Below are 25140 nucleotides of genomic sequence, written 5' to 3' on the forward strand. Positions count from 1 at the left end.
ATTTTTTTAACAAAAATGTCAAAAGTTGACATATGATATGTCATTCTATTCGGAATATCATTGCCTGTTCATTGCACAGTATAGGTACTGCCTTTTTACGAATTTAATTTATGTACAGTTCTTGTGTAGTTAATAGTGAATTTGATAAACTGTTTTATAAAGGAAAGATCAGACCTATACACAAAAAATTGACTGGTATGTTATATTTTAATGATAATAAAATCTAATATATATTAGAAGTATAGTAACTCTTTGAATACTCTGTATATGGCATATCCAAATAATACCTAAAAACCTATTATTAGTAATACAGGGTGAGTTTTAAAGAAGTGCAAATATTTTTAGGGGGAAACCCCAGAAACACCTATGTGAATTTTTTAATAATAATAATATACCTAACCTGATGTTCCATTTAAAGTAACAGATGCTATCACTTTTAGTATCAAGCGGCAACACTGTAGTGCTGAAAATAATTTGGGATTGGAGCAGGTGCCTTTATACAAAAATCCAAATTTTTAAAAAAAATCCATTACCGGTTCTCCAAAAACGTCTAACGTGCTATCGCCGTGAATCATCCTGTATACTTACCAAAGTTTTAGACATTGGCAAAATTTGGTTCGAAGAAAGTGAAAAAAAAACGACAATGGTGTATTGCCTAGATTTAAATATATTTAAGAAATCTACCAAAAGGTTTAAAATATAAGTAAGTCCTGGGGAAGACAATATATTTGTTGAAATCTCGACCAAGCACCGTTAAAAACCGTTTTTATTTTGACCCACATCCAAACAAATAGAAACAACTTATTTGTTATGGGGTCACTAAAACAATAAATTTACAAATGGTCACTTAGAGTTCCTTTTTGGTATCATCCTCTGAATCAACTTTTTCGTCAAAATACTTTTCCAAATATTCCACCATGTCGTTAGGATTGGTTGTGGTCGCGAATCTTTCTCTAACTTGTCCCTTTTTATCAACAATGAATTTCGTAAAGTTCCATTTGATGAAGTCGCCAAAGTATCCTCCTTGTTTGGCTTTCAGATATTTCCATAATGGATGCGCATCATCTCCGTTGACGTTTACTTTTGAAAATAAATCAAATTTAATACCTGCAACATTAAAAGATTAGTTTTCAGTATTACAGTTGGAACGATTGGTGTTACAACAGGAAAATAAAACAGTAAATCACCACAATACACCAAAACACTTTTACTTTTACACTGGACGCGCATTTCGGTATCCATGTTAGCATCATCAGCAGATGATTAAGACTTACGGTTTTAATCATCAGCACATGACTAAAACTTACATGATACTTACATGGTTAGCGAAACGTGCGTCCAGTGTAAAAGTAAAAGTATTTTGGTGTATTGTAGTAATTTAGTGTTTTATTTTGCTTTAGTATTCAGTAAGTAAATTTCTTAACTGACAAAGGAAAATAGGTTACAATACATAGGGTGGTGCATCTTGTACGATGCGGAAGCATGCAAGGAGTAGTTTGTATTGCAATTAAATTTTGAAAGCATATTTTGGTTAACTGAAAGCATTTTATAAAAATATACATATAAAAAGATACATAAGTTATATACTCAGAAAACTTAAGTTTTTTTATTTAACTCACTTTAATGACTTAAGTCATTTCATTTTAAGTTATAACTGTTTCGACAGCTGACTTAATTCTTTCTTTATCTATACCAATATACAGGGTGATCCGAACTGTATTCCGGAAACTTCGGCGGCATATTCTGCAGATAGAAATAAGTAAAAATGTTCGTATATATGTATGTCCAAAAATGCTTAATTTCGGAGATACAGGGTGTAGAAGTTTCATTTTTACTTCGGGTGTAGAAGTTTCCGGAATACAATAATTTGGACCACCCTGTATAAAATCCTTAAGTGACTGACATACTGATTAATCACGATCCTGCTCAAACCACTCAACGTAAGAAGCTGAATTTTGGCATACAGATTGATTCTAGGGTGTAGAGGTTCGATAACAAGGGATTTTTCGAAATTTCAGTTCCATGAGGGTGAAACCGCCCCTCAAATATTACAATATTTTTTATTTAAAAAACGGTCAAGTTTCCGAAAAAAACGCTTAAACACGTATATTTTATTTGTTACATATTTTAAGATTTTTTAAAAATGTATACAGGGTATTTCGAAAAATCTGGTCATTGATGAATCACGATCCTGCTTAAAGCGCTTGACGTAAAAAGCTGATTTTTGGAAAACAGATTGACTTTAGGGTATAGAGGTTCGATCGAAGAAGGGATTTTTCGAAACTCGAATTCTAAAGGGGTGAAACTATCCCTCAAATATTAAAATATTTTTTATTTAAAAACCGGTGAGTTTTTCGGAAAAACTCTTAAACACGTATATTTTATTTTGTTGTTTTACATATTTTAAAATTTTTTATAAATTTATACCGGGTTTTTCATAAAATATGACCATTGAGTAATCACGATTCTGCTTAAACTGCTTGACGTTTAAAGCTGATTTTTGGCAAACGGATTGACTGTGGGGTGTAGAGGTTCGATAAGGAGGGGTTTCTTGAATTTCAAATTCCAAGAGCGTGAAAACGCCCCTCAAATATTACAATAATTGTTATTAAAAAAACGGTTAGTCTTTCGGGAAAACGCTTGGACAAGCATAATTTATTTGGTTTTTTTACATATTTTAAATTTTTTTTAAAAATCCTACAGGGTGGTCCAAAAAGTTAGGTAATTTCTTAACCACGATTCTGCTTAAACTGCTTGACGTAAAAAGCTTATTTTTGGCAAACGGATTTTTCGAAAGTCAAATTCCATCGAGATGAAACTACGTAGTAACGTTTCGTTAACTGTAAATAACCCTGTATAAAAAAACATGTGAGGAGCAGACTTTCTAGAGGCATTTTATCCATTTTTTCGAATTTTGGCAAACAAAGAAAAACTGCCACGCTTTTTGCAAGAAACTTCCCGAAAAACTAGTATACTTAAAGCATGGATAAAAAATAATAAAAATTGTACACCTTCATGTGAAAAATCTAGTTTTGATGATCTGTGAAAAAATAGATAGGAAAAAAAGATTAATAAAAAAATAATAAATAAAAATAAAAAATAGAGTGTCCTTTGGACACAGATTAAGTATACTACATGTATACAGATAAAAATCTTGTCCCTAATTCCTGGGACAATTCGTGGAAATTCATTTTCGAAAATTGTTTTTTATGACGATGAGCAAACGAGTAAAATTTCTTGTGCGCAAAAATAAACTCGTTTAAACAGTGTAATAACTGGGCCGGTCATGCGCTGTGCCCAATTTTACAGAGACGCGACAAGTATTTTCGGCGCCGTCGCGTCGTGCGAAATAAGGGTAGGCGCCTTTCTCCAATATTATAATATTAAGCCAAAATTTCCAATGACCAACGGCGCGGCGCTCGACATTGGTGGATAATATATTTTCACCACTGGCGTTCATAGATAAAAGTATTACTTAAATTTTATTTTAAATTGTTGATAAGTTCCAATAGTTTTATTATTTTTTAAAGTCAGTGACCGCAGACGCCTTTAGGGCTTTGGCACCGTCGAGCTTGCCTATATGGACGGCGCGTCCCTTCAATTTTAGAGGCCATAAGTGGGCGTGCTATGTGAGCAAACTAGTAACCTAACTAGTGCGCGACTTCGAAGATTGGAACCACGAAAAACAATGCTTTTGACGATAAGTTTATAATCTGTATAATCTGTGCTTTGGACGTGAAATTTCTCTTTATTTTTCTGCTACCACGGTCCGTATCTCTACCTACATGGTCCCTAGTCATAGTTACATTCATTATTTTAAGTAGTATTATTCAAAAAATAGAGAAGTTGTAGTACAAAGAAAAACACTATTCATCTGGCTTTGGCAAACAAACAGCAGTATGTCCACAGCACAAAAGGACATACTTCTGTTTGTTTGTCTACCGCCAATGGACATACAGCGCATAGAAAGTCTAAGGTATTTTCGCCATTTATTTTGAATGGGATAAAATGAATTTACAACGTCGCGTCGTTTCTGACATAATATTGTTACTCTCTGTATGTCTGCTCCTCCATGTGTTAATAAACCTTAGAAACCAGTCTGAAATTTAAAGATTTTTTTTTGCTTTTATTTTAGTTGCTAGCTGAATTTTACTTGATACTTAATTTATGCCTAAAACTTCTTTAATTAATTTGTTTTTTTTCCTGGCATTTAGTACCTACCTTTAAATTTAGCAAAGTTGATAATATCCTCGTTGGTTCCCGGTTCTTGACCTCCGAACTCGTTGCTAGGGAAACCCAATATCCTCAAGCCCTTGCTCTTTCCATACCTGTCGTATAAATAATTCAACTGTTCATAATTCACGTCGGTAAAGCCGCACTCAGACGCAACGTTAACTATTATACACACGTGGCCCTGTAACGAAAATGTATTCAAATATATACAGTGTGTTAGTTGTTCAATCAAATCAGCATACCCAATTAGAAAAAAATACTTGTTTGATATATTTTGATAACTAACACGGCGGCAAATTATTTAAACAAAAAATATATATTTTTTTAATTTTCAAAATAAAATAACTCTTTTATTTAATTGTACTTATTTGAAAAACAATGAAGAGAAGATATGTTTCTTTTATCGATATCTACCAGCCCTGAAAATATTTGCACATATTTAAGACTCACCCTGTATATTTTGGTAAAAACTAATCAATTAATGACAAAATGGCGACGGGAAAGTGTTTTGTCCACTTCAAATGACAAATTAAACGAGTACTGACAAAATGGTGAACGTAATTTAGTTTTAATCAAGTTGTTTATAGTCACAGATAACGGTAAGATATGTGTTTATAATAACTACACATTAAATTGATCTGAACCCTATAAAAAGAAAAATGTAAAAGGAGGTGTCTGTATTATTGACAATATTTATTATTAAAAAATATGTTGAATATTTTGTTGATCATACGTAAAATTAATTAAAAAATTAAGAACTTCATAATATAAACTACCAACAATCTTGGAATTACTATACCTTGTATTTCTCTAAGGATACATCATTACCATAAATATCTTTGGCTGTGAATTCATATATAGATTTGGCATCTTCCCATTTCACTTCAGCGGAGACTACTGAAAATGCACTCAACGTGGCAACAATGGCTAAAACTTTCCTAGATACTCTTAATTTGCTCTGCATTATTTAAGTAAAAAACACATGTATAAACAGTAAAATCAAGGAAAAATTATGTTTTAAACTACAGTTAATATTCAAAGAAATATAAACAACATCTAATAATTTCAATATTGTGTCAAGTCGAAATAAAAGAACGTTTTGGAATTTAATCTGTGACGAATACTGAAATGATACTGCAAGTAATTGTTTTCCTGCATGCCAGGCATAGTTGCCAAACTGCACATTAAATTTATGCTATGCGCTCTCGCGAGTGATGTTTCTAAAATGCAAATACAAATCATATATTTTTTCTTTATTTGAAAATCATGTAATATAAATATAAACAAATATTTAAAATTTGGAAAATAAGGAGTGATACATTAAATTAATTTATAAACATAAACTGTTTTTGATTTACGATGTTGAGAGAGTCAAATTTCTACTATCGGCAACGTTGTCTCATCGTCCAAGCAGGAACATTTGCGGTGTTGTCAATTTTAAAAAAGAATCGTAAGATATTTTTACGTTATTTTAGATTTTTTTTAAAGTTAATTAGGCATTTTACTATTTTTATAGTTTTTAATAATTTTTTAACGTTTACTAACTTTTTTCTTGTAATGACAAGAAAATTTTGTTGATAACAAAAAGATTCAAAATTAAATGAATATTATTTTTAAAAATAATTAATAAAAACGCACTTTTTAGCGTCTTTTCTTATACAGGATGATGAAAATGAGACAAAAATATCTATATTTTTTATTCTGTATTTTTTTATTCTTTAACTGTCCTTGTTTTTCTTTAAATATAATTAGTGGAGTGCTTTAAGCCCTTACGGGATACAAACCTCGGAATTCGTTTACTGTGAACGAATTTTTATAAAACTTTTTGCATTGTATTGTTAATAAGATATATTACAAAGTTTAGCCATTTAAATTCGTTGCTTTCACTTTAGTATTTAAATAAATACACATATACAAATGTATATGTATATACAAGATGGCTCCGTATTCCGGAAAAAGCTCTGTAACAGGATTCCTGTTTGAGATTTTCACTCCAAACCTTTTACAAAATATTTGTTTAATGGTAGTTCACATTTCAAGAATATTTTTATAGATATACAGGGTGAGTCAAATATATATCTATCATTTATTTAGTTCAGTGAATTTGCTATAAAATTCTGATTTCCAAAAATACCCTAATACCATAGAGTATGTGGTCTTTGATATACTTGTTGATAGACTAAACGGTCTTTGAATTATGACCACGTCCATGAGGACGTCAATCTAGACGTCCAGGAACCTTCGTGTGAGAACTTCTAATCGAGATGATCGGCTTACTGTAATTTTATCGCTAAGAAACCGCCGTTTGCCAGATTTTCAAATTGATAATAATGAATTGCACTTAAGGACCGTATTAACTAACGGACTACAAGAAGAAGATTAAATGAAGCAAATCTTATGTCAAGAAGGCCTTATGTCCTTCGGGAACAGAACTTACTAGATGTGTTGACTAGGCCCAAAAGCAAAGGCATGGTCTTAATAGAAAAATTACGAAAAAATGTTAGTGCATTTTTTAAAACCGAATATTTCCAACAAAAATAAAGCTAATGAGATGAACCAAAAAACAAACCATCGAGATAGCATGTATCTAGATGATAAAATGATTTTTAAATGTTTTGCTGTTTTAACATATTTCACAGGGTGTTTCAAACTTTCACCAAAATATCAGCATTTTGTTTTCCCTCGTATAATTAACAGATGGGGAGTTTTATTTTTAATTTAGAAAAAGATACTAAAAAGTCAAATAATTTGGCAACACACTGCTTAAAAAATCTTGAAAATCGGCCCATTAAAATAAAATATATGAACCTTTAAAATACATCAAAGTTTTAAGATGACCATTTTTCGTGCCGGTGAATGTATTTCAAAAATTATACATTTTAGTCATATACTTTTCTAATGAAACAAACCTTTATTTATTTACTAGAATCCAAGGTGTTCCATTACAAAAAACATAACTTTGATGTGTAACTTTTTTTGGGGACACCCTATAGAACTCTACATAATTTTAGAAAATGCTTTAAATTGACTTACATAAGCTCACAAAATTTCACTTCAATACAAACTTTTGTTCTCCTTGCAAAAACCGCATCGTATATGACGCGCCACACTGTAAAATTCGATTTCAATCAAAATTTCAATGATTAGAATATAAGCACAATAGGTATAGCTTATGCATTAGATTTATTTATTTCAATAAATTTACTTAGAAAAAAAAATTAAAAAAATCAAAATATTAAGAAGGAAATAATTAAGAATTTACTAAAATTACTAAAATAAAAATTAAAAGCAACAAAAAAAAATTGGTAAACATTTTAGTATTTTATCTATAAAACATAATACAGAAGGTTTCACATTAATATATTCACAGTAATTGAATTCCGAGGTAAAAGCCTCTGGGCACTCCACTAAATATATTATTTCTTTAAAAATTCAATCAGTTACAAAAGTAGTTTTTGTCAATTTACATGGTGAGCCAAACATATTTTTTGAAATAATTAAATGGAATGCTATATATTGTTTACTTCATTGAATCTACCAATAAATTTCAATTCCAAAAATACCATAATGACATATTTTATACCGGGTGCGTGTCAAAAGTAGCTCGCTCACCTCTATAACTTTTTTATTTTTTTTTTTAGATAAAAAACGCGATTTGGTATGTTGATATATGACATAAATTGGGATTGATTGACGTATATTCAACTGTTTTAGGTCACTTCTTGTTTCACCGGAAATTACTACAACTTTTGATTTTTAACTGGCACACCCTCGGTATTATTATTATTTACTGTAATATTTATTATTATTTTTACTGTAATCGATAGAAAATGGCACTCTGAATAGAATGACATACCATATATATCAACTTTTGACATTTTCGCTTAAAACAAAATTGCCGAGAAAATTGTATTTTAAATTTCTATCTTGAGTATCATGGTTGTGTTTAAAACACTAATTTTTAATCAGGGATCCTTGGAAAATAGATTTTGTCGTCTAATGTTTTTAATGTTTTGTCCTGACCGGTTAAAAGATGCCCAGATAATATTTTTAGTCATGTCTCAAATTTTTTAAATGGAACGAGGGTGGCTCATTAGCATACTTGGAAAAAGGATTTTTTAAGAATAATTTGGTATCACATACTTGATATTTCGAGTCAAATTGTAATCCTAATTTAAGTCATTCTAACAAATTTTTTGAAATGAAATACTAAGAAATAATCTTAAAAATAACACTTTTGAGACGCACCCGGTATTTTAAACGGAAATATTAAAAGTGGACATATGAGATGAAACTCTATTCAGAATGTCATTTGCATCAAATAAAGTTAACAAATACCGAGGGTACCATATAAAATTCAAAAGTTGTAGTCATTTCCACTGAAACAAGAAGTGACGTTTTTGAAATATGTTTTTTTTTGTCTGAAAAAATAAAAACGTTGTAGGGGGTAAACAATACTTTCGAAAAACACCCGGTATTGACTAAAATATTTTTAAAATGTGGGAAAAGAAAGAATAGGGTTCAAAATATCAAATCAGAAACCTTATATCGAGTTTTTTTAAGTTTTATCAATAAAACAATATTATTAAACGACTATTCTTTATTGCAGACATATTTTCTGATTTTATGCTAAATATACAATTTTATGGACAAGCAGTAATCTGGAACTATTCAAATATCATCGTAAACACATAATGCATTTATGTCTCTCGAACAAAATGATGCGAATAAAGCAAAAATGCACAAAAGCCATCGTCGGAAAACTAGAGAAAACCATAAAATCGATTTATGTGTCGCTATTCCCTTGGAAGGGACTTCCCACACAGCGTCGGGGTCAATTAGTAAATGTGTTTACAAACATATAAAACTCAGATATTTACGAATAAAAGTATTTGGTTCGTATTTTCGATTTTATCCGTAAACTTTTAATTTAATATTTTTTGAAACCTTGGTAAATGAAAAATATGTTCTTTCTACAAAAATATTTAAGTTGTTACAACTTACCTGATAATACTCAATAATATTAACTGTCATTTGTATGACTAGAAATACTGTAAGAACGAAAAAAATAGGGTGTCAAGTTATTTTAGGTAAAACTGATCGATGATTTTTTGTACTTAAGCAAAATTATAGTAGATTGTCGCTTCACACAAGTTAACTTGACGCCTTTTTTTCACAAAATATAGGTTTAGTCTGTTTCAATAGAAGACTTCTAAAAATTGACAGGAATAAAATACTCTGGCATAATGTCTGTCATTTTAATTCTAAAGTAGCTTATTATCTATATATACGGGGTAAGGCTTAAATAAGTGCAAATAATTTTAGGGGTACCCCAGAAACACGACTATGAGTTTTTTTCGCAAAAAAATGAAATTTTTGATTTTTTTTTAGTTTTTAGTTTTTTTTTAGTTAAAAACATAATTTCTTGGCAATATGACCGCATAGGTAATTGGTAGATTAAATTTACAAGAAAGAAAACCCAGAAAATATCTAATGTTTACAAAATTGAATCAAATTTTTTTTTTGGAAATTAAAGTAAAATAACCCGGTTATTTTGGACTTATCTGAAAAACGGTAATGAGAAAATGTTTCTTTTATCGAGATCTACCAGCCCTGAAAATATTTGCTCTTATTTAAGACTCACCCTGTATAAAAGCGATCTGGCACTCATTGACTCATCACGATATCTCGAAAACTACACGGCATATTGAGCTGAAAATTAGTATAGTTAGTACTAATGGGATATAGACATTCACTAAGAACGGATTTTGATTGAACTCCCATCCAAAGTATAGTGTTCTAACATTTTTCGGAAAATTATAAAAAACTTTTTGTAGCCCCCATATAAAATACCAAACAATGACATGTTTAATTGTAGTTTTGATAGTTTTTTATTAGCGTGGAGAAAGAAAACATTACAATCATAAATATTACAATATTATTTTTACTGAACGATGTATAATAAACTAATTCCAGTACAGTTGGAGAGTTTAATAAAGGTAAGTAAAAAAAATACATTTTTACAAATATTTGGGTAAATACAAACGTAATTACTTAAAAACTTATAAAAATATCTAAGAAATGAATGGACAATAATTTTTTGAGGATTTACACAAATAATGCATTTACTTGGTAATTTTATCGTGAAACTTGGCAATTATCGTGAACCCAAAAAACATACTTTTTTTCTGACAATTCAACTTCAACGTTGAAAGGCCAGGTAAATAGATAAAACTGTCGTTATTGGATAGATAACTGACGGACTGATAATATAAGCAAACACTGAATGAGGGAGAATATTTTTAGGGAGAATAATTTATAATAATGATAGGATAATAGCCGTGAGTTTGAAAGATTCAGTTAGCGCGGATAATATTAAATTGGGCTAAACGTTGGCAACGTTGACAGACATCTGGCATAAATTCGCTTTGTTTTTTGTGGTTATGTATAATTGTTTTGTTATCGTTGTAAAAGTACTTAATGTGCGGTATTTTTCCTATGGAAGAAATTTTCTGTGAAAAATTAAGGTAAACTGGGTACTCGAAAGAATGCAATAGTGCTTATTTTAAATTTTTAGGGAACTGTATTACTTTCACTAGTGAATGTTAGAAATTACTAGGAAAAGTCGACAAATTTAAAATACCACCATACCCATTCACTGGTCCAATGCGTAATTTCTAGCATTTCCTAGTGAATGTTAACAATCACTGAGTTTCCGACTTTCACTGTAACATACATAATAGCAAGAGAAATTACTTAAACATTTGGGCGGGACTATACTCAAGGAGAAACTCAATAGCCTCTCTACCGCTCGTCCGTCAAACGTACAGCCTTGCCACAAAAAGTGTAATTTTTACTCCTAATAAAACAATATACTATTAAAAGTAATTCCAAAGTAATACCTTGTAAGTATATATCGAGAAACTATGGCTACGCTCGTTGAATTAGACACTTTGTGTCAGTTTAATTATCGCTGGTTTAGTAACATATTTTTGTACTTTTATGCTTAGTCGTAAAATGGCATAAAAGTAATATGCCTAGGCCACCCTAGGCCAAAGAGTAGATAAGACAAGAGACGACAGTGAACAAAGAAGTCGAATTTCGCGAGAGAGACGCAGATATATTAAAATTTAAAGGTCCCATCAAGTCCCATTTTGTCTGTTGCCAAGTATATTTCTTTGAAAAATAAACAAGATTTTCTGAAAATAAATTAATATTATAAGAAGGATATAAGTAACGTATGTTAATACTGAAATGTAAATTTTTAGTTTAGGTTGGTTTAGGTTCTTTTTTCGCAATGTACTGATAATATCAAAGAAACAGAATGACTAATAAGTTGATCGATTTCAAAGATAAACAGATAAAATCTCAAAATCTGACAACGGCGTATTTTATCTAATCTAACAAGAATCTAACCTATGATTTTAGGACGCTAATCAGCTCTGCTAATCAGGCTTAAACATAAACAAATCTGATTAGTTGTTTTCTTGCATTTTTGCCTTTTTAAAGTGCGTTTTCGGAGTTTTTCGATATATTATCGTTTTGAGAGTTTTTAAGGTTTAATTTTAGTATCGTTTTTGTTGCGTACTAATTTGTAAATATTGTTAAATATGAATACTGAATAGAACACGAGTAGCAGGAAAAGACGAGATGGTGGCAATGTGTGTGCTTATAAAGACTGCAAAAATAGGTCTTATTCTTCGACAAACATAATATTTCACTCTTTTCCAAAGGATCCTGAAAAGTAATTTTATAGAAATATACTATATAATTATGTTATTAAACTAAATGTAATCCATAGATCGAAGACATGGTTAGAAGCTTGCAATACATTTAAACAAAAATTGAGAACTCTATTTTTTTTGTACATAAACTCCATACTGTGATTTTACACTTGTTCAAGTCCATATGTAAAAAAAATACACGTAAATAAAACATTTCTTACAAATCGACTTGGTCACTTTGTCTTGTTTACCAACGATATACAAAATATTGCTTTTATTATCTTTATTCCCCGACAAATATGTTTCTAATTATAATTTATTTCATATAATATTTAGGAAACTCATTTTTTTTTCGTTTCTATTTATTTCTTTACCCATACAGGAACTATTTATAATCTATACAGGCAAGTTTTAATAATAGACTATTTCAAATTTCCCGCGAAAAAATTACGAAAATTTAAAGGGACAAGCGAGACGAGGTCACTCTCCCTACCACTCAAACATGAAAGGTACCGCGCGAACTGTCGTCTCTTGTCTTATCTACTCTTTGCCTAGGCTTTAAAATGACTTTTTTATATTGTCAATCACGTCGTAAAAACTAACACTTTTGTGGCGTTTGAAAAAAAAACTTTTTATTTTGGGGATTTCTTTTCCAGTGGTGAAAAATCCAGACTTCTTTAAAGAAATAAACCCGCCACAAAGTTATAGACATTAATTTCTTCAATTTCTTATAGTAATTAATAAACCAACATCTACGCCTATGGTTTATATCTAACTATTCCCGATTGGCTTCCGCCCTTTATATACATATTATGAACCGATGTAAATGTGGATGTGGACAGAGAAAAAAGTGTTGACCTAGTTTACTCGATCTGAAACGGCTCTTGAAATATCGCTAATGCTATGCAAACTTTTTTTTCGTTTTGATGGTTATTCTACAACGTTTTTCAAAGGGACACTTCAGAAAACACTTAGGTCTAGACATGTTATTTTGTTGCAAACGGTTTATACGAAAGCAAACAAATATTTTTAGATGCCAATTTGGGAGGTCATGTTGAATGAGTATATCGAATTAATGATGTTAAAAATGAATCTAATAATAACGATATTCGGAAATTCTCGTTTTATATAATTTTTAAGAACATTTTTTTCAGAATATTTCCTTAATAATAGATCACTCCCTTCGAATACGCTGTTCTTTCGACAATCATTGCTAACTGTGTGGTCTTAGCACTGGAGGAGCACTTACCTTGTGCAGACAAAACCATGTTAGCTCAAAAATTAGTAAGTATAATTTGTACTATTTTATCGCTTTTGTGTGTAAGAATTCCGAAATAAATTACTTTAACATAGACATCTACAAGGTGACCCACTTCATTCGTCTCGGTTGATTATACGAAAACGGAAAGAATTTGAAACAAAATGAATTTATGGATGCGTGTGGGGAGGCATAATGCATAATTTAAAATTATTTTGAAATACACAGGGTGTTTCAGAATTAGAATGTAGAATGTTTAGGAGGGGAATCACCGCCCACTGACAAATCTATTGTGTGTTCTCCTTTTTTGAGTTATAACGAGTTATAACTCATCATACAGTCTCAGAGCTTTAACAAAAGCCAGTTTCTGAGACGGCTCCATAGAGGCCAGCTCTCCATCCTCGACATCAGCCGTACCAAAGTTCATGGCACGAACGGTTGCGTCGGTTTGTCGGTCGTAAGTTCTGAGGAACTTTTTCGAGTATCTTAGCCCGTTGGAGGACTCCCATTCCAGGTTACGGATGGAGTCTTCCAGGTTCCTCAGTTCCGCCTTTAGTTGGTTTCCGCTTGGAAAACAGAACGGTTCTGGTTCAGTTAGTAGAGTGTCCGCTCATTTTCTAGCTAGATCATTTGCTTTTTTATTGTCTTCAATCCCTTGGGTGAGCAAGCACCCATAGTAGGAGGACTTTATTTTCTTTGCCTATTTTTTTAAGCTTCTCTAGGCATTCTTTAACCAATTTCGTATTAATGGTTACTGAGTTGATCGCGTTTAGTGCTGCTTGACTATCGGATAAAATGGATATTTCCTGTTTTCGACAGTTCCTTATATAAGATAAATTTTACACATCTTTCGATAGCGTAGATTTCAGCCTGTAGGATGCTGTGGTAGGTGCCTATTAATACGGAGTATTTAGTTTTCGGTCTAAATACTTCTATCCCTGTCCCTACTTTGGTTTTGAAAACATCAGTATACCACGTTATGGTATGGTCTTTTACATGCTGATCAAACGTTTCTGCCTTCCAATCCTTTTATTACTCAATACTACAGTGAGGTGTTTCTCAAAGTTGTAGATTCTTGGTATGTCATCCACTGGGAGTTGGAGAAGTGGAATTTTCTTTATGAGGGTGTTTCAAGGTCCCTGACCTGAAAATTCTCCCAGTATTGTTTCCGTCAATGACGATTCTAATTATTGTCGTATTGGCATAACTATCGACGATAATGTACAGTGGTGTTAGGTCAAGGATAACTTCGATTTGTTGCTGTTGGGCATGTTTTCATGGCACCTGTGATGCAGATGCATGCCAGTCTCTGTACTTTGCATGGGTTTTTGCCTTGCTGTACGTTGCTCTAGTTTTGTGAACCAAGCAACTGCTCCATAGGTAATCATGGATCTTATTAACATGGTAAACATCCTGCGCAAACTGTTAGGGGCGCAGCCTCATCTATTTCCCGCCAGACTTCTTCATATCATGAGAGCCTCTGTGGCTTTGCTGGTAATGTTCTTAATATGCCTGTTCCAGAGAAGTTTACTGTTCAGGGTTGCGAACAAAAATAATTACAGTGACTCGTTTGGTATTTCTATCAAAGTAGTTTGCTATGTTTTATGAAAAATAATGCTATTTTTAATGAAATATACAAATGCCTTAAGAAAATACGTTTAAGGGTGGCTGCAACGACGTTTCTATGCACTGCATATTTCGGTTTCTCTATAAAGAAGTACCATACGATCGAAAAAAAACGGTGTCAAAGACAGCTGGAGAATAACAATCGATGATAATTTTGGTAAGGTCAAGACCTATACGTAATTTCCTTGGCCCGTACTCTTCTTTATTTTTTAATGGCGCTTACTGTCAATTGGTTTTCAAAAGATTTGATTTGAAAACTGAGAAAATCAAAACCAAAATCAAAAGATTGAAATTTATTTTTATTAATTCGAGAAAAAAATACTTTTTTGGAAATAGATTTGTGTGTCTGAAAACGTTCTATCCATTTTTAATATTTCCATAATTAGTGCTAATTTTTGACAAGTTTTATGTCAATTTTTGGTAAATAACGTTTAGAGATCGACCTCGCCAAAATTATTATCGATTGTAATTCTCAGCCGTCTTTGATGCCGTTTTTTTCAGTCATAGCACAGATAACACATAGTCATAGGCCAGGAAACGAAAACATGAATTCGGAAATAAATAGTGTCAACGAGATCATTGTTTTAAGTGGTTGGGTTGACCCAGAAAAGTAACATACTACATAGTCCCCAGCTATAGACCTTGTGCGTTAGCCGTGGGGGGAGGTGGAAGGGGTGAAAAAGACCGGTTTATAGTTTTTTTGTTATTATCTCAAAAACTAAGCATCCTAGCGAAAAAAAGTTCTATACAAAATGAAAGTAAATTTAATTGTTCACAAAAAAGGTCCTATTCATTTTTTCACTGTGAGCAGTAGTTAGGGTGTATAATACTTTGAAAATACGAGTAGGTGGAAGAAACTGTGTATTGTGGAAGATTAACACAAACCAGAATTTTTTTTTCATAAGTATATACATAAGAATTTAAGTTTATATATGGCAATATCAAGTACTTTATTGTTCGAGTTCATCGTCAAAGTTATCATCATCGTCGTCGCCGTTGACGCCGATGATTGGAGGACGAAGCGCGGCAAGTGCTGCACACAAGCGAACAGGGTATGCCTGCTTTACGGCACCCGCAACGGCTTCCGCAACCAGTCTTGCACCGGCAAAATGTATTACTTAGGACAGATTCTGGCGCAACTGGATTCGTGCTTGTGACAGGTTTTTTTTGCAAGAAAGTTGATAAACTTCTTCACTACTGCTCCTAGCGAAAAAATGAATAGGACCTTTTTTGTAAACAATTGAATTTATTTTCATTTTGTATAGAACATTTTTTTCGCTAAGATGCTTCGTTTTCGAGATAATAACAAAAAATATATAAACCGGCCCTTTTCACCCCTTCCCCCTCCCCCCACGGCTAACGCACAAGGTCTAGGGCTGGGGACTTTTGGTATGTTACTTTTAAGGGTCAATTCTACCACTTAAAACAATAATTTCTTTGACACTATTTTTTTCCGAATTGCGGTATTTTTTGGTGTTTATTTCCTAGCCTATCATACAATCATACGGTATATTACTTTTACTTTAGGAGTGATTCATGAAATTATTATTATATTCTAGGAAAAAACGGAAGTCTACTTCCTGGGAATCTTTTGCGTGGAGGCTTCCCTAAAAATTCTAGCTCTAGGGTTTGTCCTGCATCGGGGCTCCTACCTCAGGAATATCTGGAACATCATGGATTTCTTTGTGGTACTTACAGGGTAAGTTGCAATATTTTCTAGAGAATGACATAACATTACGATATGGCACTACGATGTTCGTAACTGGAGTTCTGTATAAATGGATACAAAAGACACATAACAATTTTTTTACAGGATTTGTTGCATAGAGAGAATACCGGTAAAACAGGTTTCTTTATTACATAATGGAACGAAAAAGAAATGGATACTTACGATTTTTGATTGTGGATTCTGGATATACATATGAAGTTTATAGAAGTTAATAAAAATATTATTAATCAAGTTTTAACTAATCTCGTTAGAAAACTTTTCTATAATTATATTTATACAATACGTTTATCCGTTTTGTAGTTACGGGGCATTCGTAAGGGGGGATACGAAATTATCTGTTAGTGGGTAATTCATAGGCCATAAATATTTTCGAAAACGTTACTTATTTATCCAAAAATTTAAAAAATACCAAATCAGTTTTGTAAATGGGACACATTCTTTATAAAAATTAAAATATTGAGAAGAAAAACAATAAAAAATTAAACACTGTTCTCCAAGCTCGGTCTGCTACCGTTTTAATCGATCTTTCTCGTAAAAATTAGTAATGGGTCTAGTTTCTCGTAAAAATTGGACGATGCGCCCCGTCAATAAAAATTCGACAAATTTGCAAGTAGCCTATGTAATGAGTGAGCGGAGAGTGTATTGCGATAGTGATGGGAATACCGGTTACACATTTGTTATGTTAGCTTTTAATTTTTAAAATAAAACTGTTAAATAAAAAAAATAATAATTTTTTGGTATTCAATACTTTGTATTCGCCATCTTTTCTTCAGATTGAAGAATAGCTTTTTATAAGTTTTATATTTTTGCGAATAATATTTAGATATTCATCTGATGCACGTTATAACCGTTAGAATTTAAATTAAAATACATTCATTCGTTACTAAGATAGTTATATGTTTCTATTTTTTTTTCTTAAAATCTGTTTACTTTAGAAATAGTTTAGCTTAAACAATAAAAAGTAACATGATTTGAATGATTAATTCAATACCTACGCCATATGTTAATTTTTTATCTACGTGTATGTTTTATCTACGTATATTCCTTATTGGTGGAAAAGTTAGAAGTAAAATATTCATGCCAGATAATCAAAACAAAATCAGTCTTACTTTATTCCCGTGCGTTAGTAAAATGTAATTTTCTTTCTTTGCAGACTATATAATTCTAATAGACATTATATTTTTAATCAATTGAAAGCTTTACAAATTTCCTTTTTTTGGTCATATTTCTTCTTTGTTTTTTCTTATTTTTGTAAAAGTGTTTGTTTGTAACTGTCTAATGTACCTAACATGTATTTATTATCAATAAAAAATGTCTAGTCCCTACCAAAAATCGCGATCTCGAAAGTAACTTAACCATTGTAACTGAAGCATCAACGCCAACAGTGACCGACCAAAGCGCGACAGATTAAAACTCGACCCTACGAGCGCTCCAGCAGTCGCGCGACTACTGGCACTGGAGCGAAATACGTCGCGGTATAGGTGGTTGCCAGTTACATCTCTTCGCAACAGATGATGTGGTCGAGATCGTGCGACGCTACGTACTTACCAGTTCCAATTACTACTGTTCGCGACCGACAAAATCGCGACCCTAGGAGCGCGACGCCCGACGGCAGGAGCGAAACACGGCACTATGCGGTTACTCCGATTCCAGCTAACTCCAAGAGCGATTATAACTAATTTATTTGCAAAGTATAAATAATATATAGCTTTATCGTTATTATGATCGTCGTTCTTCATTAACAGGTTCCTAATTCGTTGTGAAACACGACGTTACAAAAATATACCGCTCCAAAATCGCGTGACTCAAAAACCGACACATCACTAGTCCGGGAGTGTTGTTTGTTTTTGCCTGTTGTATGGCTTTTTCCACTTCCGACTTGAGTGTACCTGGACCATAATCTGCCAGTAGTCTCTCTGCTGCTTCCCGAGAGTCGTCATCAAATACCTAGTTGCAGTAAATTATTTAGAAGTTCGAAAAATACGCTCTAACACGAAATTGATACCTATTAATATACTTTATATAATAGAAAATAAATTTCTTGCACTTTTTAGGTATATAATAAAACTATATAATAGTTTCTTGCCTTGAACTGCTAATATAGAAATTAATTCCACGCTGTGTTCGACATAATGTGGATCAACCTGCTCTCACTATCGGTTTCGGGGCCCTACCCCATCATCAGGTGAGCTTGGGTCGTTTCCACAAAATGTCGAGCACAGCGCAGAGTATATAAATACGACTTGTCGTAAAGTAGCGGTAAGATATTAAGTCCCGCATCGCGAGGTAGCGGTCTGTGTGCAATGGTAGTACTTTCGTACCACCGAGGCACAACTATCGATAGTAAATAAAGGTTTTTTTCGGCTCGCCCAAATTATATAATGAAAAATACATTTCTTGCAGTTTTTAGTTATATAATAAAATTATATAAGAGTTTCTTGCCTTGAACTGCTAATATGGAACTTTTAATGAACAATATGAGTTAAGGCAAACTATATTATCAACCATATATGAAATTTTGTCTATAATAAGCAATTTATGAGAATTTGACTAAAGATTTGCCTTGCGATTTATATGAAAAAATAATAGAAAAAACATTTTGTTTTAAAATGCTATAATAGAGAACAACGGTATACGGTCGAGTCGGCCGCTGCTGGCACGTATACGTAGACGTAAAGAATCTTTTACGTGTATAAAAAATAGAAAAATATAAGAAATGTGCATGCATACGTAAACGTTTACGTGTTTGTAGGCCGGACTCGACCGTATGCCGTTGTTCTCTAATATCTAGTCCATTTATTCTGTGAGACCTCAAAACAATTTTGAAATATAAATTGTAAAATATCATGGAACTGAAATACATATTGATTTTAATTGGTCTATTTTATTGCCAATTATTTATGAAATTCAGTTCGGCGTTCAATAGCACTCCATTGGGCATATTTTATCTTTGTCAAATATGAAAGTCAGACTTAATAAAAACTATTAAATAAATGTATAATCTGATAATTATTGCCGACATGGGAAATCAATCATAAATAATTGTAGAGTGTCAAAAATTTCTAACTAAGATAATAAAATATAAATAAAAAAATAAAAACAACATCATTTCTCTGTCAAACTTTATTTATTAAATAACTATAAAATAAAATAATTGAGATAAATTAAATTTTTAGACAAATCAAGATATATTTACCGGTTGAAATATACTAAAAACGCGGTAATACATTATCGGCAAATCGTCTTCAAATACCGGTAATTTTGATAATCATTAAGAAAATAAATATACATTGGGCTAGAAGCCACAAATCAAATTTGTCAGAAAATATTACAGAACAAAACTTTTATTTCGAACTTTTATTACAATTGCAATAGATTTATTACAATATTTATTCTACAATGCTCTTAAAATATTCACAATTTTTATTACTCTTTACAAGAAAAAAAAAATAAAAATATATTATCTAGAGTTAAATTGCGCTGAAGCTGAAAAAATACGGTACAATTTCTAATCTCAGTATTTGAGCCAATAAAAATTGTTATGGAGCAGTTAGTTGCTAAAATTTAAACCCGTTTATAACCAGCTACAAAGACAGTGCTAAAATTAAGTGTTCCACCCTATTCCAACTGACTGCGGAAACACTATAACTAGTCCGATTGCGTCTCAAAGTTCATAAAAAATTGAGACACAAACGCTATTGATATTGATGAATTCCTTAATTCTAAATCTAAAACAGTCAAAGTTGAATTAGCGCTAGTGAGCATTCCGGTTCCTTTAACATCGGCAGAAACTCTGCAATTAATAAGGAAAATATATTAGTTTCAATAAGAAAAAAAGCAAAAAATTTAACCAGCTGTAAACTATATAACATCAGAAGAGAAAAAAAAGCAAAAGCCTTAACCAGCTGTAAACTATATAACATCTATGGTTATTGCTCAAATATTGAAAACCGAATAGCAATACCGGGTGCGTCTCAAAAGTGGCTCATTCCTATTACTTTTTTATTTCTTCAGATAAAAAAAAGAGATTTGGTATGTTAGTATATGATATAAATTAGGATTGATTGACGTATTCAATTGTTTTTGGTCACTTCCTGTTTAACCGGAAATGACTACAACTTTTGATTTTTAAATAGCACCCTCGGTATTTTTTTACTTTATTCGATAGAAAATGACATTCTGAATAGAATGACATATAATATGTCAACTTTTGACATTCTCGCTTAATAAAAAATTGTATTTTAAAATTCAATCTAAAGTGCCATGGCTATGTTAAAAACACTAATTCTTAATCAAGGAGCCATGGAAAAATAGATTTAATCGTCGACCAGTTAGAAAATGCTCAAATCGTATTTTTAATCATATATCAATTTTTTCAAATGGAACGAGGGTGACCTTTTAGCATATTTGGAAAAAGCATTTTTTACGAATAATTTGATATCGCGCACGTGGAATTTCGAGTGAAGTTTTTGTTGCGAACTGCAAGTTATAATTTCTAATACACCATATGCGAAAATGTCAAAAGTTGACATTTGATATGTCATTCTATTCAGGGTGTCATTTTCTTTCGAATATAGTACAAAAATACTGAGGGTGCCATTTAAAAATCAAAAGTTGTAGTCAGTTCCGGTGAAACAGGAAGTGACCGAAAACAATTTTATTGAATACGTCAATCAATCCTAATTTATGTCATATTATACTAACATACCAAATCTCGTTTTTTTAAATAAAAAAATAAAAAAGTTATAGGGGCGAGCCACTTTTGAGACGCACCCGGTATTTTCAGCAAGAAGGAATTAGAGAAAATATTTGAAAATGTTGCTTTTAATAACTCCTAATATCCTTGAAAGTCCTTGAAACTCCTATAAGTCATTGAAAGAGTAAAAATTGTAAAATGTAATACATTGAAAGAATGAAAACAGGAATAATGAAAACCGTAAAAAAATCTAAATGCATTGGCAAACATTTCGGTAGAAGGAATAATATACATGAGTAATTTAATACATATTAGAGTAAAAATCAAATACGTATACCGAATATTGTCGAAATGCGAACAACAACCCTCAATAACCAAAACAGGCCCTAGAACTAATTTTACTTTTTAGATTTTGAGCACTTCAATATGATAATCCAGACTCCTTAAAATCGTAAGATCCAACTTTTTTGATCGCCATTTGACTGTAATCAGAGACGAGAGTTTGTTCCAAACTAGTGTAACCGGCATATAAGTAATACTAGTAATGTAATACAAATATAAGGCTAGTATATAGGTACCTAATAATACATATAATAATTCATCTGTCAAGACTGTGAAATAAAAAACCGTATTCAAGTGAGAGAGCAAGAGAGACAAATAGGGAGGTATACCGACAACTACCGATCGTCATTATAGATTGCATATCGCATTATACTAGTGTTGGTCTTTTTATCGATGTATTAAAAACATCGATTTTTCACCAGTAATATTCGATATTTTTTAATATCAATGTTAATGTTTAACGGTCCGATACATCGATATTAACATCGATGTTCAGTCGTTAATAGTTCGAAGTAACTAAATTGGGTTTTTAAAATAAATAAAAACAAATTTTTATGAGAATATATATTGCCATAAAAATTGTTTTGGCTTTTCATGTAATTGCAGTATGATAGCGCTACGTTTCACTTCTATGTATAGTATAGATTTTTACTAGAAGAGGGTAAGAAGTCGATATCAGTGAAGAAATCTGCATTGTATGGATATACAGGGTGTCCCAGGCTGAGCGTGCATTAGAAGTTTCTAGAGAACTACAACACCTAGCTCGGAGATTTTTTGCACATCATTGTTTCACAACGAGATCTACCGATTAAAAGTATTTTCAATATGGCGGCACTTCCGGAAATACCGGAAATTGACAGCAACTTTCTTATTTTTAAATGGATGCCCCCATTTTTTATTACATACTTAAATACATACGTAAAATTTTATGAATTTTGATATTAATACTCTATACTTAGACAAGGAAAGAGCGGGGACAGGTAACACGGCAGCTTAAAGTGAGGCAAGTTGTCACCACGCGAAATTCTCCAATGGTGTAGCATTAGAAATTAGCTTGTACCTAGAGGGTACAAAATATTTATTAAAACGTAAACTAATATATCGTTCATTTTTGAGTAATGCATATACAATTTTGTATTTTATAGTCTCACCTTTATAATAATAGAATATCTAAGTCGATAATGCAAAATTTATTTAACAGTCACAGTGGACTGCTTATCAAGACAATTATTTATTTATTAACGTGTGTATAATGTATAATTAAATAAAAAATAATGTAATAACATATGTTTTAAACGTGTATATACATATATACTGTATAATCGAAAAAAACGGCGTCTTGTTTGTTTGGAAATGACAATTTCACAAATGAATATTAAAAATTACATTATTCATTGAATCCGTAAGCGAGTGTGAAGGGAATTGACTAGATTCATTATTATACCGTATAATCGAAAAAAAACGACGTCCAGTTGGCTTGTAAATTACGATCGATATAATTCTACATATAAAATGACATAAAAACTATACAAAACGACATCGAAAAAAGACGGCGTCAGAGATAGCTATGAAATGAAGATCGCTGTCATTTTATATGTAAAATTATATGGGGAATGTTGTCGATCGTCATTTACAAGCCAACTGGACGTCGTTTTTTTTTCGACCATACGGTATAATAATGAATCTAGCCATTCCCCTTCACACTTGCGTACGGATTCAATGAATAATGTAATTTTTAATATTTGTTCCTCCAATCATAAGAATATTCTAATTTTCCACAAAAAAATAAACAATTCTAGAAGCTTTGTGTTATTTTATTTATTTTTAAATTTTTATTAATTACTCACTGAGACTATTATTATACACCTAAATTGTGGTAAAATCTTGGCAGGTACATTTAAGTTCTATATAACAACTATACATATAGATTTTTTATCACTAGAATTTTTAATTTTTTTTTATAGTTTACAATTATTTTACATATTTGATAACAATACTTTATACATTTTTTAACATGTAAAATATATAAAAAAAGTTTATTGCAAAAATTGTATTTCTCTGATTATAATTCCCTACGCCACTGGAGAAATCCATGCTGAGTAGCATTATTTATAGTTTCAAATATTAATTATAATAAAGGATATTCAAAATACTACTTGGAATTATTAAAAATAATTTGGTTTGGAGTGGTACAAAACATATTAAAAGCATTTTACATATTTTTACTGCTCTAATGAAAAAATGTACATTTTATGACCACATAACAAAAGTTGTGTATCGATTTTTACCTGTGAAATGTAATTCCAGCCACTTTTTTCTCGCTTCGGCCTTTGCAGCCATACGCTGAACATCTCACCATACTAAACAATACAGTTTATAAATTTAAAACAAAACAGTTGTCACAAAAAACATAAAAATTCTCTCGGTGTCACCTCGAAATCTTGTCACCAAAGTATGGCCGCCGATCAAATTTTGGCCTGACTAACCGATCACGGGAGAATATGCGTGTTAGCCGTCCCCTCTCTTTCCTTGTCTAAGACTCTATATCTAACATTAACCGTTTTTGAGAAAAAAATATATTTAAAATTTTTGAGCTAAAATAACTGCCTGTCAAAAATATGTGTATAGCCTAAACGTCAAATTTAGTGATTACCACAGCCACTGTCTATTTCAAAAATTAAATTAGTCGAATGTCATGTAATAATGGCCGCAGCTGTCATAGCTGAAACCCGCTTTTTTTATTTCACTAGTAAAAAGATTTTTTAAATCGTTACTTTTTGACTATACTTGTTCCTATACCTAAAATAAATCGTTTTTAAGTTATTTAAGATTTAGTTTTAAAGCGTATATTTTTCTTGATTATAACCATTAGCCTATGACTTTAAATGTCAAGTGATGTAAAACAATAATCTGGCCATGTCATATTGTGACGCTTTGTTCAAAAAGCAGCATCATTTCTGAGCCAACTAGGCTGTTTTTTTTTAGATCATATGGAATATTATTAATAATATCAACTATAGTCTGTGAAACGAATAACTTTGAATTTGACAGTTCCCGCGGGCTTTTCTAGTGTTAATTTTATTAGGTTAGCGACTTGCGGCCATGCTGACGCAATGCCGTCTCTAATAGAACAGCCTCGGAGCGAGATTTACGACGTGACGCTAGTTAGATACTACGAATTAATAAATATGTTGTAGAATACATGGAAAACATAATTATTCCTCGTATTTTTGGTTTGGATTTTAAAAATAATATAGTTTACATGAAATATACATAATATACAGTTAATAAATACAATATATATATACCTATTTATAGTAATAAATACTTTTAACCCAAAATAAACTATAAACCATACAAATGCAACAAGTGTTTTACAATATACAAATAATGAATAGGTACATAAGATAATGGGTAAAATGTAAAATATATTTTAAATTTTGGGGTTTGAAAATCGATCTAATTTAACAAAAAACATTCAATATCTACTAATAGTGATGTATTATTATTTGCATGCACAAAATTTATATGT

The 25140-nt window shown here is 31.5% G+C and overlaps 2 protein-coding genes across 10 annotated transcripts in view; one reads left to right on the forward strand and one right to left on the reverse strand.

Moving 5' to 3' along the window:
* Window positions 1-25140, forward strand: part of LOC115877105 (voltage-dependent calcium channel type A subunit alpha-1) — a gene marked incomplete at its 3' end in the record, with an annotated part of 233608 nt that overhangs the window by 139755 nt on the left and 68713 nt on the right. For all 9 annotated transcript variants that reach the window (XM_030893234.1, XM_030893272.1, XM_030893199.1 and 6 more), the window contains 2 exon segments: window positions 13136-13241; window positions 16401-16540. In XM_030893234.1, coding sequence (XP_030749094.1) covers window positions 13136-13241; window positions 16401-16540 — 246 coding nt within the window.
* LOC115877136 (probable phospholipid hydroperoxide glutathione peroxidase) lies at window positions 647-5371 on the reverse strand. The gene is made up of 3 exons (XM_030893285.1): window positions 5033-5371; window positions 4222-4414; window positions 647-1107 (listed from the first exon to the last, which is right to left on the reverse strand). Exons 1-3 carry the CDS (start codon window positions 5195-5197, stop codon window positions 848-850), a joined length of 618 nt encoding a protein of 205 aa, XP_030749145.1. The 5' UTR covers window positions 5198-5371; the 3' UTR covers window positions 647-847.

This window comes from Sitophilus oryzae, unplaced genomic scaffold (assembly GCF_002938485.1).
Source record: "Sitophilus oryzae breed Bouriz unplaced genomic scaffold, Soryzae_2.0 scaffold_1059_pilon_pilon, whole genome shotgun sequence".
Lineage (NCBI taxonomy): Eukaryota > Metazoa > Arthropoda > Insecta > Coleoptera > Curculionidae > Sitophilus > Sitophilus oryzae.

Coding starts and splice junctions, on each gene's coding strand:
- LOC115877136 (XM_030893285.1), bottom strand. CDS start 5,197: ATGCAGAGCAAATTAAGAGTATCTAGGAAAGTTTTAGCCATTGTTGCC. Junction 4,415..5,032: donor TATCCTTAGAGAAATACAAG/GTATAGTAATTC, acceptor TTTTCGTTACAG/GGCCACGTGTGTATAATAGT. Junction 1,108..4,221: donor CAACTTTGCTAAATTTAAAG/GTAGGTACTAAA, acceptor TTAATGTTGCAG/GTATTAAATTTGATTTATTT.